The sequence below is a fragment of the Larimichthys crocea genome, chromosome XVI (genome assembly GCF_000972845.2).
Source record: "Larimichthys crocea isolate SSNF chromosome XVI, L_crocea_2.0, whole genome shotgun sequence".
NCBI lineage: Eukaryota > Metazoa > Chordata > Actinopteri > Sciaenidae > Larimichthys > Larimichthys crocea.
The window spans coordinates 5,391,513-5,409,140 of record NC_040026.1 but is presented as its reverse complement, the minus strand read 5'-3'; the positions used below and the strand labels follow the sequence as shown (position 1 = coordinate 5,409,140).

Genomic DNA, 17,628 nt, shown 5'->3' with positions numbered 1-17,628 from the left:
AGTACCTCTGTTTGAGTAATCCCTTCTTTCATCACATAAAATCTGAACTGTCACAACTCTATGTATCGTCAGCAAACAAGTGGTGTCTTACCTCCATCAGTGACATTGACAAGAGTAGTCTTCCTTTCTCCAATAGAAGCATTGCTACTTGGCTCAAACAGCTCCAAATGAAAGGTCTCTGGCTGGATTGGACCAGAATGGGCCTTCGGGTCGATCACTATGTTTTTCTCCGTCTCTCCAGGACCAAACTTCAGTGGGCCAGATAGCTCAAAGCGCTGGGCCTTCTTGGTGCGCCATTTCACTGTGGCAGCTGTGTCCTGGTTGCGAGAACGAACCACAGGGATGGTGTAGGTTGGGTCAGATGTGGTGAAATTCTGGGTGCCCTTTTTGAACATCATCACACTGGGCTCTGGAAGAAAATGAAAAGAAAGAGACAAAAACCATAGCTATTATTGATTGACATTGAGTGAGGGTAAGAAACACTGATGTAAAGCCTTGCATGTCCTTTTACCTGGTTGGTCTGCGATGGTGACAGTAGTTCTTGGGTAGCGTCCCAGCTTGGCGCCCTGCCGTGGGTTACTGAGATCCATAACAAATTGCTTGACCTGTTTGTCTTCCAGGAGGCCATCATTCTCACCCAGCTCCAGCAGACGAACCGGGACTGTTTTCTGGGTCTCACCAAGACCATAGGATAGGTCTCCCTCCACAGTCACATAATCCTAAAATACATAGAAAGAACAAGTCTCACCTTATGGTCCTTTCACTTAAGCACATGCCAAAGCCATTTCAGATTGGGTAACAATACCCATGCCAACCAGTTTCCAACCAGATTTCAACTGTGATTTTAAGTGAGAACATAATCCACATCAACTATAGGTAACAACCTCAAATGTTGTTATAGGCATAAGAATACCAAGCTAATTGTAGGACAGTACAGCTATCAGCTCACCTTCTTATCCTTGGCTGTGAGGTCTCGTGTGCGGTAGGTGACCTGTGTGCGTCCGTCTTCTATGATCTCTCTGACAATTGGGATGTTGGCCACCCCATCCTGCCGGCTGTAGGTGTAGGCCGGCTGGAGGAATGAGAAGACACTTGAGGCTGTGAAAGAGCAAAGAGACAATCCATTAGAGCAATCATAGTGAACATAACGCTTCCCATTAGGTTAGGTCACAAGAGCTCATCTTTATTGATATTATTTATATACAAAATAAATTGTATTCTCAAGTACGTATCTGTGAAATCTGAAATTTCTCACCATGCTCTTTGATAATGGTGATGTTAACCAAACGTTTTCCAATCTCAGCAATGCCCAGTGGCACATCCATGGCTTCCACCTGCAGCTGTTTTTTGTCATCGTCTTCATCCTTGACGAAGAGCGGCACATGAACATCTACCGACTCCACATCTTCTTGAAACTCGATAGCTCCTGCAGCCTCTGTAGAGCAAGAGTGGATAAATCCACAAGATTTATGGCAAGACTGATAATGAGATATAAGCTGCTCAGTAGAGTTTCGAAAGAGATCAGCTTGACTACAAACAGTACATTAGAATCTCAAATAGTTAGCACACACCTCTGTCTGTGGCCACAGTGTAGTAGCCAGGCACCACTTTGAGGTCATGTAAGTTTCCAGACTGGACATTTTTTTCTGTCAGTTTAACAATATCAGGGTAGCTGCTACGAGGAGCAGACAAGATGGTGTCCACAATGGCGTAGTCCTGCCTGAGGAGCACAGGGGAGGCAGAAGTTAGACATGCATGATCATTGGCTCCTTCAAAAAACAGTACACTCTGTGTTTTGTATTGCATTTTATCAATCAGAAATTACCTTTTTCCGGCATTTCGCTGCATTCTGCAAGAACCAGAGCAGGTATTTGAGTGAGAGAACACACATTTCATTTCCATTTTTGTTTTAAAAATAGGTCTGTTGGGAAACATACTGTACGTAACTAGACATGTAGTTGAACACATCTTACCTGAATGCGGTTTTTTGCACCTTCTGGGCACCAGGAATCTGCTTGTACACCTCATTTAACTGAATTGAAGAACAAATACAGTATTCGTTGATGCAGTCATCATACATACATTCATATGTGTGTAAACCAACAACCAAAAAAAACACTCACATTATCAGCTACTTCCTTGCGGAGCTGTTCAGCGTCTCTGGATTCAGGGTGAGACAGGTTCTCATGGAACAACCTGTTTAGCCTGAGAGAGATTGGGAACTGGACTACAAGGAGAAAGAGGAACATGAAAAGAAATCAAACAGGGTTTAAAGTTGTAACTTTCATTATTTAATCTTTAAATACAACATCTGCCTTGACCCTGACTTCTTTAGGTCAACATACAGTAAGTTGTTTATTGTTGCACAAACATTTCTAGACTCACTGGTCTCTTTAGGGTTGGGCTTTATCAGTGCCTCAGGGTGGTTCGGTCCTCGGTGTACGTTATCAGTGACCTTCCAGCGAACCACATCTGTTCCTTTGGGTGGGCCAGTCCTTACCATTGGTGTGTCCAGGTGGTCTGAGGTGAGCAGAGACTGGCGGAGCAAATACTCATCTTCCTTAAAGCCCACCATGCGACCTGGAAAATACAACATAAGGCAACTCATATTCAACATTAAATGTTAAAGGTGGGAGGATAAAGGATTTAAAGCAACACTTTGACGTGTAATATAACAAACATCTTACCTTTTCTACAGCAAGGCAGCAGGGCAAGAAATCTCTGTGTCAAGAGAAGACAGAAGGAATTACTTCCACTATATACTTATATATTGACCATTACGAGTGTAAATGTGATTGTTTATACCTGCCAGCAGCTTTTGCAGCAGGCACAGTATTTCCAACAGCAGAGCAGCAGAAGTGCCAGCAGTAACAGGAGAAACAAGAGGAGCGGCAGTAACCACAAGAGGCTGGCAGGAGGACAATCTGAAGGTTCATCAAGAAAAGTTAGATACGGTCATACAGAATGATTCTGCCAGAGATTTAACTGTAGTGCACAAAAGAGTTCCCGTCACACCTGGTCTAAAATCATTGTGCTGGCTTCCAGTTTAGTGCCTTCACACAGATTTCTCTGTATCTTAGTCACAATAGTCACGCTTAAATAAGCCACAATCAACATTAAAATTCGGAAAGAATACCACGTAAACAAACAGCCCCATGACTGCTATTACATTTTGATTCAAATGTTGCTCTGATTGGTGTATGTAAGTCAGTGACATCAGATTTTTCCAACTGAGTATCAAACCAGGAACAACAGCAGAGTTAAACAGACAGAAATCTCCTATTAGAAAAAAACTAAACTGTTTTTTAAAACTATGAAAATGTGTTTTGAGGCCTTTTAGAGCCATACATCACATATAATATCTACTTTGAGCACTACAGCTCAGTTCAAAGAAAGCTCACCTTTCTTTTTGAGCACCTGAACTTTCAAGTCTTTCTTCAGATCTTCATCGTTTTCGACAGTGTAATGGTATGTGCAGTCATCCTCCTCATCACGGAAACTGCACAAATCAAGCACCTCCTCACCTGAAAACATATATACGCACACAAATGAACTTGAATTAGGTGTTTTCAAACATTGATACTATGGTGTCAGAGTTATTCAATGAAAATCAGTCATTTTACTCTTATGCATCCTTACGTTTTTTGAGTTCATCCACCTTTTCAATGGTAAAGGTGCACTTATCACACTCCTCCTTCTCTTTCTTCTCTCCTGTCCCCCAGGCCAGACACTGGGCACAAGCCCTTGTACCCTCGCACGCACCTGAGTATTGCTGAAAAAGCAAAAACACAGCTAGTTTGTGCTGAGAATTAATATTGATGCACACCCCACATACACTGAGGCATAAGTACACTATTTCATTTATAAGTTGCATCCACATACCTGGAAATTTGGCTCACAGGTTGAAGTAATGTCGAAAGCAGACTGTGGACACTCACAGCGGCCACATACACATTTACCTCGCCCGTTGCAGACACCCTGTGACAGATAAAGACTTAGAGTTAGACACCAACTGACATGGAAAGGTGACATGATCTACAAATGAAAACTGTTGGCTCTACTCACGCCCTTGCTGTCCAGACAGGTCTGGTTGCTCTGGGGACACTCACAGGCATTACCCTCCCAGCCCTCAGAACATGCACACCGACCCATCACGCAAGAGCCACGGTCTGATAGGATGAAAATAAATTACATTTTTTCACTATAGTAAGTGGTGTGTGCAGAAGATTAGCTTTGCTAAAGCAACATGTCTGTTAATTCCAGTTTGTTATAGACATTACTGTGCACCTAACAGTGAAAGAGGAACCTGTTTCTCTGTAAATCTGCACAGGTTTTGATGCTAAGCTGTCAGTTTCTTTACAACGACTGGTGATTTCTTATATTCTTATTTCACTGTTGTTCATCATTGTCTCTTTCAGTCTGGTTGAACCATTGTGCAGTGTTTTGTTCTCCATGTACAAATCAATACTATTTTGCAACCCCTTCATAAAAAATTACATCTATTTTTGAAGAGGACTTTCTACAACCTAAAACCACGAATGACCTTTTAACACACACTATGCCTTTGAAGTTATGCACACAGACACTAAGTGTAAGTATAGAATGTCTCTAGGGTGCTATAGTGTATAGAGTATGATAGTGTATGATAGTAGCATCATACACATACATAAACCATTGATTATACATTTAAAAATCACAAACTGGGGGCGGTCGGTGGCGTAGTGGGTTAAGCGGCCGCCTCGTGTGTAGAGGCTACAGTCCTCGCTGCAGCTGGCCCCCCGAATCCCGCATCGGACGGCCATTTACTGCGTGTCATTCCCCCTCTCTCTGCCCCCTGTCTATCTTCAGCTGTACTATCAATAAAAGGCATAAAAAGGCCAAAAAAATAATAATTAAAAAAAAATCACAAACTGTGTTACCATTGCAGAGGAAGCCTCCGAATCGTTGGCACTGGGTTTTATCGTACTGACAGTACTGTCCTTCAAACTGATCGGGGTTATAGCACGCACAGATTCCACACGGCATGCAATCTCCACGGCCTGAACAAGGTTCCAACATTCCTGGAAGTACACACTGGTTGGTGGCCAGAGCTGAAGAACTTTCTGAGCAGTTACAGAAAGGACCTTGCCTGAAAGGAGACAAATGGACAAAACGCAAAGACTTTATTGAACCCAGAGGTTTGAAACTGTCCATTGCAGGGCAGATGTGCTATAACTGAGGTAAAAATCTATATTTTTTTTTATCTTTGTAAAAATTAATAAATGAAGTTTCACCAGCCATCATAGCACCGACACTTCCCGCACACCAGGTCTCCATTGCCGTTGCATCTGTTTGCTTTATTGAAGGGGGTCTGGAGGACAAATAAAAGACACACTGGAATAATTCTACCAAAGAGAAGTGTGACAAAGTAGTTAATTTCAACTTTTGTGCGTTCATTGTTAATCTGTATGTCTACCTTCTCACAAGGGCAGGTTGGACATAGGAGCAAAGCATTAATGTTGACACCATCGCCAAAGGTTGTAGGTTTGACTTTCATTGTTCCTTCTTTATCACTCATATCCATCTTACAGACAGGCTCGTCATTGATCATCCGCTGGGCTTTGAGCTGCATCTTGAAATTGCCCTGGAAGATACACAATGTTAGATGTTAAATACCATAAAAAATGATTTTAGTTAACATTTTGTAAACAAATAATTTATTTGATAGCATTAATGTAAAGTCATCTTGAGAAGAACTTGGTGATAGACTGAATCCTTCTCTTTTTTGGCACCAGAATGATTAGATCTGATGGACAGCATGATTTTCATATTTTCCCCTAGATCCAACTCCCTTTTCCCTTTTAAATACCTCATTATCAGAAGTGTATAGATATATCTGTAAGTCTAAAAAAAATCCCATTGTTGCCATTAAAAAATATATTTAAGGAAATGGCAAGAATTCATTGGTTGTAAGCACAAAATATCAATCTAAATTAGGACTATTAGAATATAAAAACAACATTTGGTCTAATGAATTAATAAATGTGTGTTTTTCTTACTATTTCTCCAGGTTGGAAATTAAAATCCCCGTATTGTGAAAGGTGTCGATCGGCGGACAAGAAATGTGTTTCGAAAACCTTGGGTCTGTCTTCTGCACGGATGCTCATCTTTGATCGGATCCTCTGAAAGGACATCACAAGTTTTCTCAGCAATTGTATTCAAAAAGATGTCCTTCCACTTGACAGTTGTCATAAGAGGTGATGTTTTACCTTGAAGGCATTTTCCATGACTTGCACGATATTGGATGAGTCCTCTTGTAGCAGATCAACCTCAGCAATGGGGAAATACTCTTGGAGTTTCTACACAGATAATACAGAAAATATTTCCATGACCTAAACACTGACCTAAAACTTACCAAGTTTGAGCGTAACTTGAATGAAAGCTGAATCACTAATGCCCACCAACCTGGTAGTATGTATAGGAGTGGTTTGTGACAGCAAAGATGGGAATGATGTTGTTTTTGCCCAGCACACGGACCAGTGTGGGTATTGAAGGGTAATCTTGGTGTATATCCTTTGTGTAACTGCCTGTGTCGTCCAGGTGACACTGCTCGTCATTGCGTGGCAGGATGCCTGACAGTACGTTAGCACCGTCAGCCTCGTAGTGAAAGGCTGACTCAGTGGAGAAAACCAGGAGATGTGTGCTGTGCTTGCGCCAGCCGATCTTATCCTAGAATAAGAATACCAATCAAATGGGAGCAGAAGATAAAGGTTTCCCTTTATTCCGATGATCCTTAAAACTGGAATCACTAATTATTTCGACACTTGGAGGAAGCAGAAACACGCTGTGAACATTTCGCAGCTATATTATCACAATGCAAGTTAAACAGAAACAGTTTTCTACACATTCAACAGATACACAGTAATATTAGGAAGGGAAACTGGAGAAAGAGATGCTAATTTCCTTCCTTTAATTTCCTACTGTCTATTAGCCTTCCAACATAATCTTTACTGGACCATATAAGGCTATAGCTGCAAAACAGCAAAGCAGCAAAACTGCTGACTTCTGACATTTAGAAAAATGTTTTAGCTTTTGTTTTGTTTAAAGGGCTATTGTTGACATTTTTGGAACTGGGATTTAAACTCCCAAGCAACTGGTCACTTAAATTTAAGCAGAGCAACATCTGTTTTGTGTTGAGTATTCTTACTAACCGTACAAACTGCAGCCTGCAATATGGCATCAAAACCTCCTTCAGGAGCGTCCAGGTTGCCAGATATTCTTTCCTTCTGGAGCTCATTTGTGAAAAACTTCACGTCACTGGTCAGCTTAATGACATTTTTGAACGAGAATGGAGGATCACTGTTGGGCCATGGCTCTTTAAGTCTGAGAGGGTTGAAAGAAGATGAACAAAAGACAAGAGAGACAGAGGGAATGCCATGTACGTTTAGATTACAGTATTGTATTTATGTGCTTAACTTTTTTCAGTATGTTCATGTCACATTTTTTCTCTTACTTGGAGGATCTCATGTCAGTCTGGGGCTCAATCACTTTGTCCACAAACTTTCCAAACCCAATGGTGTAGTCCTCTGACAGTGAGCTCACCAAATCAGCTACAATAGACACATTCAACCATCAGTATTACAGCAACAACTTGACAACACCCATTACGTATAACGTATTTCCAATACAAAGGTTGGTCACCAAATTTTTTGCCCATCTTTTTCAAGTTGTCCAAATCGTCAGCCATGGAGTTGGAGAAGTCCATAAGAATATAAAGATCCAGTGGGCCTTTGGTTGGAGCAAACACCTGCACATCCACCTCCCTTTCCTCTCCAGGCAGAAAAGACAGGCTCATCAGCTGTGGAGATACTTGAGACTGCTGAAGTAAAGTGTTGATTTGCTTTTTCTGAGTGGGAAAACAAACAAAGGTAAAGTTAACATTTCAAAAGAAACAACAACGTGCATTTAAGACTGAAGAATGGTGGTTTGACTGAAAGAGAAATGAGAGTGATGAAGACTTACTTGTTCTATCTTCATATCGCCCTCATATTTTATAATAGCTTCAGTTTTGCAGCCTTGGGCAATTATATTCTTGTGGAGGTCACAGCGAGGGCCTTCAAAGGTCTGAGTATACAGGAAATTCACATGGTAAGTTAGTATTGCTTTCTTAGGATTAACATGCAGAGTCTTCATATAACCATCACACTGAAGAATAATTTAGCACTTTGGACATATTAGCAAATGAATCATGCTGATGAAGACCAGCTCTGAATAAAGCTTGTGACTTCATATCAAACAGTCACAACTGAGCCATCTCCATGACAAACGAGCCAAACTCTGTCCTCTGATGAAGACAGTGAGGTAACTGCTTTATTATGATTTTTAAAATTGTAAGTGTTAAAACATTTTATGAAGCTAATCAAATGTTAGGGCACTTTATAAGGGCAGAGTCCTTAGCTACCACATAACACTCAAAATACTCATCAAGTACATGTTATGTTAAAAAGGGCAGCTTTCTCTCAGGAATGACACAGCCTTAATGAATTCAGATCAAGGTCTTCTATATTCTTGCTGTTTTGTCATCTCACCTCTTCAGTGCAGTAGGCGCAACCAACCCCAGCCTGCAGGCACTCCGAGCAGGTCCCGGCCCTGCTGGCGAAGCAGTAGTTCACTGTTGGAGGGGAGGATGGACAAAGACAGACAGCAAAGTGAGAATCAAACCCATGAAACATAGCTAGAATACCGGTGGTAACAGTGAAAAAGACTTGACACAACATCTTATTTTCTCTTGATTGTATTCCAAATGAAAACAGTGCAGAAACAAACAGAGTGATGATAAAAGACATATTAGGCTCTGCACTTTGTGAGATATCTTCACAAAACAAAACAAAAAATCATAAACTGTTTTATTTTACTGTGTGCCATACACACATTAGTCTAAAATAGAGTAACTAAGCTTTATTAAGCCTTGGAGTGGTCATTACTGATTGATTGCCGATTGATTGATTTAACTATTATTTCAGTTATTAGGGAATAGTCAGTTATATGTTTCATCAATCATCCTTTCGTTGGTGAACAAATTGATTCACAAGCTCCCGAAGGAGCAGGATGACGTCATCTAGTTCCAGTTTGTTCCAATCGGAAGTGAAAAACAGCAAAATTTTATATGAATTATTATCAATATAAATATTCAATATTAAATTATTCCTATGATTCCCAGGAAATCCCTTCAGAGCTTTGGACAGGGACTGTTAGGAAATTTAAATAAATATCAGTGTTTAATAATTTACTGTCAGCCAACTAGAGTATTTGATTCATTGTTTCATCTGTAAATATGTTCATCATTCACTAGATCTCTGTAGAGTGACCCACTCAGAATTTATCTTGCCAATGATCCTATTTAGGCTGCTGCTTGCACACAGAATAACATGTTATCAGCCGTTTCCATCAAATTGTCAAGCAAATTTGAAGCAAACTTTAAAGAAAAAACAAAAGCAAAATGTGAATTATGTGTGTTTCCATCAACTGGTCTAGAGTGAACAAACTAGGATACTGGGAAGCTTAGTCAAAAGTTAGCGGTATAGGCTATGTTACACATGGCTGTAATAAACAGAGTAGAAGAAAGTGGAGTTAACTTATTTGGAAAAAGGTGTTTCCATCTACCTTTAAGCACATTAACTCTGAGCTAAATCTAAAGCTAAAGCTAAATCTACCCCAAGCAAGTGTGAAAATCGCCTAACCTTCTCTAATGTGATCAGAATGTGCATAAAAAAATTGTTAATTAAACTAATAAATAATAAATGATTTCCTCACCTTCAGCATAACAGCAGGTTAACAGGACAGCTAGAAGCCCAAGCCCCACCGAGAGATGTAATGTCCATCTCCCCATCTCCTTCCTATAATAGAAACACACACAGACACATTAATACATGCATATGTACAATACACTGTTACAGAGACAGAGAGAGACAGGGGGGGGGGGGGATTTTTATGCCCCAGTGAAATCTCGGCAGACTGAGGTGTAACCTGAACCACCTGTACTTTTCCTCCGTCAAGCCCCAGAGAAAGTGAACAGGCCCAGACACTCCCCTTATCTTCACTACAGTTTGTGAAAACAGGTTCTAACTGAGACTGCTTCACAGTAAAACACTCTGTACTTTCACAATATCTCTACAGATATCTCAAAACTTGGGGAAATAAAATCCGTCATATTTTAAATATAATAATTGGGGGTGAAACAGCCTCACAAAAGTCTGTTTTTTCAAATCATCTGCTCAGAAGATGAGCCTGCATGTACCATCTATCATCTTATCTAGCTAATTTCAGACAAACATACTATAAAGAGCTGGTTGAGGCGTGATTAAATGTGATAGAAGAATCACAACAGGAAGAGACCAATGCAGGGTGGGACCTGGAGAAATCCCGGGAAGTATGCTGTGTACTTCACAACCAAACCACTTGATAATTTTATGCTGGAATTTTGGATGGCGAACAATCTGATATGCAGGAAGCCTCAAAAACAATCTCCACTAAAGACAGGAGGTGGTGAGTGAACAAAGGGCACAATGTGGCATGAAATGTCTCAGTAATTGTGTCAGTGGGCAGATAACTGAATACTGTACGTGCCACTGCAGTGCCCAAAAAGTGATGATTTGTGCTTGAAAGATTTACAACTCAAAAGGAATTTCTCCTTGAGGCGAGAGAATGACCTGTCCAAGTTAAAAACACAGTCTGAAAACACATGGGAAAGACACCTTAGCACCTCACTGTGAACTTGAGCTGACTACAGGTGTGTGAGTTCATGCCATAAGGTGTCACATAAATCATTCCGAGATGGGTGAGGGAGAAAACAGAACAGAGCAGTTCCTATCCTCCGGACTTGATCATCAGTCATGGAATCTGAGCTGAGTGGAGAAAAAGCACTTGTGTTTTTTTTCTTTCTGTCTCGGACAAAATCAAAGGCACGCAGGCGTTACTGACACTGACAATAAACTGGGAGACGCAAATTACAGCTTCCGAGAAGCAGAAAATAGAACTGAGTCATTCAGGCTGCTGTTTCTATGGTCTGGATGACGCCGTGGCACAAAAAAAAAGGGGACATCTTTTCCGAGTTGAAAGCCGTGGTTGTTGTCTTTACAGACAACATCATGCCTGCTAGGTGAGCATACCACTGCTGGGTGTGGGTCTGACCCCTGTCATGACATCATCAGCAAGGTTGTGTAGGTCTTTGGTAACAGATTTAGGGGTCATGATCGGTGACTCGCCTTTGACAGTAAGTTAAATCACAGCTATACACACCTGGAAAATCCCAGCCTTTGAAGTTATCTTTGCATTCCACCTTAAAAACTCAAATAGCACAAGTTAAACTAACACCGCAGCTCTGTGGGTCTAATAACAAAACCAGTAGCAAACAGGTCATAAAAACACTGAGTTCTGATCCAGTCTCTTTCACCTGTGTTGCATTGTCTCTGATGTGGGCAGTCATGCAGAAAAGAAAAAAAAAAAGATTCAAGAGGAAAAGCAGTGAGCTTAAACCAAATCTGTCCACACTCACAGTCTTGCATGCAGTTCTTAAACCACATGGTGAGATATAAAGTTACATAACGTGCACTTTACAGCCGTTCACCTTGCTCAGAAGTCACACAAACATAAAGCAGAAAAAGAATAATCAGTACACTTTGCAAAGCTAAGAAAGACATGTTCATGGTGAAGGACACTTAAAACAATGGAGCTGTTAGAAAATTCATAACTGGATATAAAGAGATTACTAGTCAAACAAACCTCTTTCTAGCTCTTGCTCAGTCCAAGTCCAAAAGTCCAGCAATAAATAAGAAGAAAACTAATTCCCGTTTGCTTTGGTTGACCCAAGAGTTTGGGAAATGTTTGTATCCACCTGTGAAAAGAAAAAAAAAACGTCTTCAAGTCCTCGTGCCCAGGTTCAAAGTTCCACAAAGCAGAGCTGGACAGACTTTTTCTTTTCTGTCTTTTGTTTCTTCCTGTACAGTCCGGTGTGGTCAAATATTGACTTATTTGCCCTCACTCTGCTGAGTGTGTGTGTGTCTCCGCGTGTGCGCAAGAGTTTTTAAGTGTGTACGGGGGAGAGTTATGAGAGACAGTGAGACTCAGAGCAACTGAGTGAATATGACTGTGTGTGCTGTGACTTGATCCCTCCTTTAACTTCTGCGTACACAGACACCCACCCACACACATACACACACACACTCACACACATTCTCCCTTCCCTATCCAGGTGAGTAGCCATGACGGAGAGGGTTAACTCCCTTCCTGTACTTGTATCTCTTCCCCACCCTGTTAGAAATTAATGCTCCACACCTCTGTGTGTCAAGGCCCCCTCCCTGCTGCATTCCACCCCAACATGAGTTCACCTGTGTGGGCTTGAGACTGGAGAGACAGGCCCCTCCCTCCATGGCCTCCTCCCAGGCTCTTGGGAGTGGCACACAGAGCAGAACAGTGCCTGCAGGCTATGGGAAACAGCTTTGTGAATCTTGTGTTTACACAATCGTGCTCACACTAACGGGCACATTTTCTACTTGTCAAATATTTGATGTGAACATTATGATTGCGACTTATTGCTTCTCCCTTTTCTAGAGGTAAAGACACTTCCTTCACTGTGTGAAAGATATAAAGAACCAGTATGGGAATCTGCATTCCTGAGCAGAGGGCCCCAGATGGCACAGTGACCCTGACACTCAATCTTCATGCTCACTATGTTTAATTGTGTCTCCACAGCCTTTCACAAAGGAGCTTACAAAGCTAGAGTGGATTAGATTGTGGAGATGATCCCACAACTAGATCCACAGGTTTAGATATCCTCTTACCAGTCAAACAATAAAACATGTGTGCACTTATGTACAACAACAGCACCCACTAAGACCTCAAGAATAAGCATTAAGTAGAATTAATACATCTGTGATGGTGTCAACACTGAAAAATAAGTTTCATAAATGTAGAATTTAGACAGAGTTGTGTTATATCACATTATTTTGTAAAGGTCTACCTAATGAAGTGGCCAGTCTGACAGTCTGTTATCATTTACAGTCGTAAAATGTCTTCAGATGTCTTTTTTTGTTCAACCAACAGCCAACAGTCTACAGGTTCTAGCTAAGTGTGTGTTACCTGCTTCTCATCATCCCATCATCTTAATAAGGATGATGGTATTGGTCTTGGAGCAGGAATCTCTAAGCATTGGTCTGGACTACATAAATAAATTAGCACTGATTTTAATTAATTTCATGTTGTTTCCTCTATGTAGTCTATGATTTTAATAAATAACACACAATTTTTGTTGAGTTAGGTCTGACTTTTTTTTTGACAGCTTTTTTTAACAAATTTCTGGGTGCGGAATCCAAAACTCAGGTCAAGTTTTTGAACTATAAGATCCCCGTTTTCTTAAAAAATATGAAAAATACTGTACTTAACAGATGCGTGTTTGTTTTCACTAAACAAAAGTAACAGTCTGTGCAATGGGGATACCAAATGCCAACTTTTCACCCTTCGGTCCACATCCGTAAACTCTCAACACACTGCTTGCACACTTTGTGAGGGGCCAATGGCTTGTCTTGATCACCGAGTTTTACTTTAAAAAATGCTTGTTTGACAAATGCACTGATGTTTGCCCTCTGACTTGGAATGGTGAAACTACCACAAATATAGCAAAGGAGGGTTGTTTAGGCATTTACGACGAGAAGTAGCAGGAGCAGACATGATCAGGAACAAAGGAAATACATACCTAAATAAAACACTAAGATGGAATAGTTACAAGCTTTGAAAACTACATAAACAGCATAAAACGAAATAGAACTTACAACGTTATGCCCATGGTTACAAGGTTAAGAGAAAAGCCAGCACGAATCCTCTTAATTTCTAATATGCTAGCTTTCTGTTTGCAGATATTGATAGTACTGACCTATTGGGAGCTGCACACACCTCTCACCGCACTGTCTCAATGTGACTGCACAAACAAGTTGCCACATAGCTGTAGATGAGTCCAATCGTAATCAGCTGGCAAGTCTTACTACAGCTAATCAGTGGAATTTTGCTTATCTGGAGGGTAAGCTGTGGAGAAAAACGTTGACGTGCTAGAAAAAAAAAAAACGGACTGCAATTTTGGAATCAGCACGCCAATTCTAGTTTTAATCTGCATAAAAATCTAACTCAACTGATTTTTTTTTCTCAAATTGTTCCCCAGTGTAATCCACCTTTTTTCTGTAACTGTAACCCATTATCATCATTCCCACCATCATTTTTTTTATGTTGTTTGCTGAATATCTTTGTGTTGCATTCTTGGCTGATAGGTGCTGTTTTAGGAGAATTTCATTAGAAGTGTACTTAAAAGAAAATAGTAGGAGTTACAGATAGGGTCAGTGTTATGTTTAATTCTTTGGGAGGTCTTTTCCTGTGTGTCCTGCAGACCACACATCAGGTGTTAAAGGTTAATATCAATCACTGCTGCTCTCCTACACTCTGTCACACTGGATGCACACCATGGCGAACCTGTGACACACATCCGGGATTCAAAGTGTTAACATGACTCAGAGGAGAAAACTGCCTTTTCCTCTTCACTGTACATATCACACTGGACAGTGTGCAGTGAGACATACACAGCCGTGCTCCTAGCAACCAGATCTGATTTGATACAATGGCTAACTTCTTCAGAGGGGAACAAAAAGGTCTGAAGAAACAACTCTCCCCTCCGTCTGCTTTCTTGGCTGACACTTCAGCAGTGATGCCAGTTTAAACAGCCCTTTCACATGGTGGAGGAGGAGCCGCAAGGGAGCGGTCCACCTACTGTATCATTTTTGTGTCAGGGCTTCCTGAGAGCAAGAAATAAAGCACTTTTCTTGCTCAATGTGAGCTTTCGGTAAATATATGTAATGGCTCCCAGCAGTGAATGTGAACAACATGAAAATCTGTCTAGTTACATGTTTCATAAAATTTCCTTTATAAAGGTACAGAGATTCCTACCACATAACAAAATATGATTAAAATAAACATTGTCAGACAAAAATACTGAATTTGTAGAGCTGGGATTTGTAGCTTTGTTGATTTACATATACTGAAAGAATGTTTCACTAATTACAAGAAACCAACCTTCCAAGATATTTTCTTTATTTATACAACATTTGTACAGCACAATATTGTTCTTAAAATGTAAATAAAACCTTTGCTCAATAAAAAAACTAACTAATGACAATTTAAATTTGAAGAAATAATCATCACTCCTCCGAGTCGCTGTAGGTCAGTGGAGATTTGTGCTACAGTGAAGTCCTAAAAGTTAAAAAATTTAAAATAGATTTTAAAATTAGAGCAGAAGACAACAGATAAAATATTAAAAATGATAAACCCAGCAGACTCAAAAGGAGAATGTTTGCTTGTCACGACAGTTAAGTCTGAATTTACAACAGCAAAAATCAGAGAGCACTGTTTAATTTTAACAACACACACATCATCATCACATTAAAGGCTGTCAAGGTGTTTAAATGATAACAAATTTGAGACTAGATCAAACAAAATCAAATATAATTATCCATAAATTTATCATAATGGAGATAAAAGAAGGCATCCCTGTGATCCACAACTTATTTTTGTGATCCATGCAGTATTTTATCACTGTCTCCTTGACATCCCTCTTGTCTGTCTGACACGGTAACTACTGCTTCCCCTGAGTGCAGCCAGTAGGTGAAAAGAGGTGACTGAGTATGGAGCCTGATCATCCCCATGATGTACCATCACTTACAGTGAACTATAAGGTGTGGTAGCGCCCTAAGGTTGTTTCTGGCATTCCTATGAAAACACATCATTACAGCATTGCAGGCAAACAAGGACATATTAAACAGCTCTCCATAATACAACATTGTGAAACATTTGTTTTTACTTTAAATCTGCCCCCAGTCCCTTTAACCCCTTTAACTGGAACTTCTTTGATAGACAATCGTCCATTTTTATCCTTAGTTTAGCACATGTAGTAAATATCACAATATAAAAAATGTATATAGTTGTTATTTTTTTTTAGCAAAGTTTGCTGAGCATAAAAGAGTGCATTTATGTTTTAACTGAGATAACTAGCATATTTACTTACTTCCTACCAGATCACCGTCAAACATTGCAACTATTACAATCAATTGACTAATTTACCAAAACAATAATGCAGTTATGTGTTGCATTTGCATTTTCCTTAGTTTAAAGGTTAAAGGTTGAACTTACCTCTTTCTCCATGGCTAGTGAGAGAGGAGGAGAACGCTGGCCAGTTGAAGAAGTTCAATAGGCTTCTTAGATCTTTTCTTAATACAAATAAATTATTATTAATAGTTTTCTTCGTCATCTAAAACCGGACGAGTTGCACACATCCCAGTGAAGAGGTGTCCTACACTCCCCTGTCTTCATTTCAATTACAATATGAGCTAGTGCCAAACACTGCGGTTCCTAAAACAGCCACTTGAGGCTGGCTTCAGAAGTGAGTCAAACTGTATTAGCCCCCATATTTAAAAACTGATGATACAACATCCATTCTTTATACTGTTAATGTTCAGAGCGCAGAAGCTACTGGCTTTAACAGAGTCTAAGACCCTTAGGTTGTTCCCTCCAAGATCAAGGGTTTGACCTTGGTTCTGCCATCAGAGCCTCTCACCTTCCAAACAAAGAGGCCTGAGGAGATAAACCTTGCACAATTTTAATCACTTCTTAAAACCCACTTTTAGTTTATGCAAAGTCATCTTTTTATTGTTACTTTTTAATAGAGGTTTTCCCAGCAGACATGAAATAGTCAATGTCATGAAATTTCCAATGATAATAATTAAGGTCATTTCTATTTAGTGCAGCAGAGACTTTCCAGTTAAACCAATATGCACCACAGCAGCACCCTGACTCTGTTTGACCTGAATGACCTAAACAGTATCACTGGTAACATGTGTGTTTACCTACTGTTTCATGTCAAAATGGCTGCTTTATTTTATTCTTTGTGCCTTTTTATTCTCATCTTTTATTTCTATCTTTTGCCATAAATAAGTTTCATCATTACTGTCTTCTTGTTTTTACCTCCATTTTGTCTTGTTTGGGCCTTATTGTCTGACTTTCTGTTGTCATATAGTGTTTATCCTGTTTATGCTTTGTACAAAGAAATATGTAAACTCTGTTTTGAAAGGTGTTTCTATTTCTACTGGTGCATGACAAATACTTTCAGAAAACATACCACAGGTTTATGACTTACCTCCTACTGCCAGATAATCTTGAAACACACACACACTGTACACACTAAGAATCAGTACCTCAGCTGAAGCATATTTTGCACTTATCTTATTCACTGTGTCCTTTGCAAACTCTCTCATTATAACCTAAGTACGTTACTTACTGTGAACGAGGTGCTGTCCTGGTGAAGTGGACTCATTAGCAGAGAAGCAGAGATGTGCTCTCCCCACGCACACTGTTGACAAACCAGGTCCAACCAAGTCAAATAAGTAGAGGAGACGCAGAGCCCGACAAAAAAATGCCTCCACTTGCAGCTCCCAGCTCCCCTTTGCCCGCTTCTAGTCTGTGCTCAGCTCCTCGCTCATTTACATGACAAAAAGTGCTCTTTTTGGATCACTGAGTTCATTCAGCGCTTAGGAATGGCGTCTCTTTTTTTTTCCACCA

At 40.2% G+C, this 17,628-nt stretch overlaps 1 protein-coding gene across 5 annotated transcripts in view; it reads right to left on the bottom strand.

The window, feature by feature from the left end:
* itgb4 (integrin, beta 4) overlaps nucleotides 1-17,628 on the bottom strand; it is a 26,764-nt gene extending 9,136 nt beyond the window's left edge. The window contains exons 1-29 of one of the 5 annotated variants that reach the window (XM_019263502.2): nucleotides 17,348-17,628; nucleotides 11,761-11,872; nucleotides 9,793-9,875; nucleotides 8,568-8,650; nucleotides 8,002-8,103; nucleotides 7,681-7,885; nucleotides 7,493-7,589; nucleotides 7,191-7,362; nucleotides 6,445-6,708; nucleotides 6,249-6,338; nucleotides 6,039-6,161; nucleotides 5,456-5,623; nucleotides 5,274-5,350; nucleotides 4,920-5,128; nucleotides 4,066-4,169; nucleotides 3,883-3,978; nucleotides 3,640-3,772; nucleotides 3,402-3,524; nucleotides 2,806-2,924; nucleotides 2,688-2,721; nucleotides 2,386-2,580; nucleotides 2,124-2,227; nucleotides 1,974-2,032; nucleotides 1,826-1,849; nucleotides 1,572-1,720; nucleotides 1,256-1,435; nucleotides 950-1,098; nucleotides 512-719; nucleotides 92-409 (exon numbers count right to left, since the gene is read on the bottom strand). In XM_019263502.2, the coding sequence (XP_019119047.2) occupies nucleotides 92-409; nucleotides 512-719; nucleotides 950-1,098; nucleotides 1,256-1,435; nucleotides 1,572-1,720; nucleotides 1,826-1,849; nucleotides 1,974-2,032; nucleotides 2,124-2,227; nucleotides 2,386-2,580; nucleotides 2,688-2,721; nucleotides 2,806-2,924; nucleotides 3,402-3,524; nucleotides 3,640-3,772; nucleotides 3,883-3,978; nucleotides 4,066-4,169; nucleotides 4,920-5,128; nucleotides 5,274-5,350; nucleotides 5,456-5,623; nucleotides 6,039-6,161; nucleotides 6,249-6,338; nucleotides 6,445-6,708; nucleotides 7,191-7,362; nucleotides 7,493-7,589; nucleotides 7,681-7,885; nucleotides 8,002-8,103; nucleotides 8,568-8,650; nucleotides 9,793-9,868 (3,661 nt within the window). In that variant the 5' untranslated portion in view covers nucleotides 9,869-9,875; nucleotides 11,761-11,872; nucleotides 17,348-17,628. Of the gene's footprint in view, nucleotides 1-91; nucleotides 410-511; nucleotides 720-949; nucleotides 1,099-1,255; nucleotides 1,436-1,571; nucleotides 1,721-1,825; nucleotides 1,850-1,973; nucleotides 2,033-2,123; nucleotides 2,228-2,385; nucleotides 2,581-2,687; nucleotides 2,722-2,805; nucleotides 2,925-3,401; nucleotides 3,525-3,639; nucleotides 3,773-3,882; nucleotides 3,979-4,065; nucleotides 4,170-4,919; nucleotides 5,129-5,273; nucleotides 5,351-5,455; nucleotides 5,624-6,038; nucleotides 6,162-6,248; nucleotides 6,339-6,444; nucleotides 6,709-7,190; nucleotides 7,363-7,492; nucleotides 7,590-7,680; nucleotides 7,886-8,001; nucleotides 8,104-8,567; nucleotides 8,651-9,792; nucleotides 9,876-11,760; nucleotides 12,278-17,347 lie in introns of those variants that run through there. The other 4 variants (XM_027289263.1, XM_019263503.2, XM_019263504.2 and 1 more) reach the window with 4 other exon arrangements.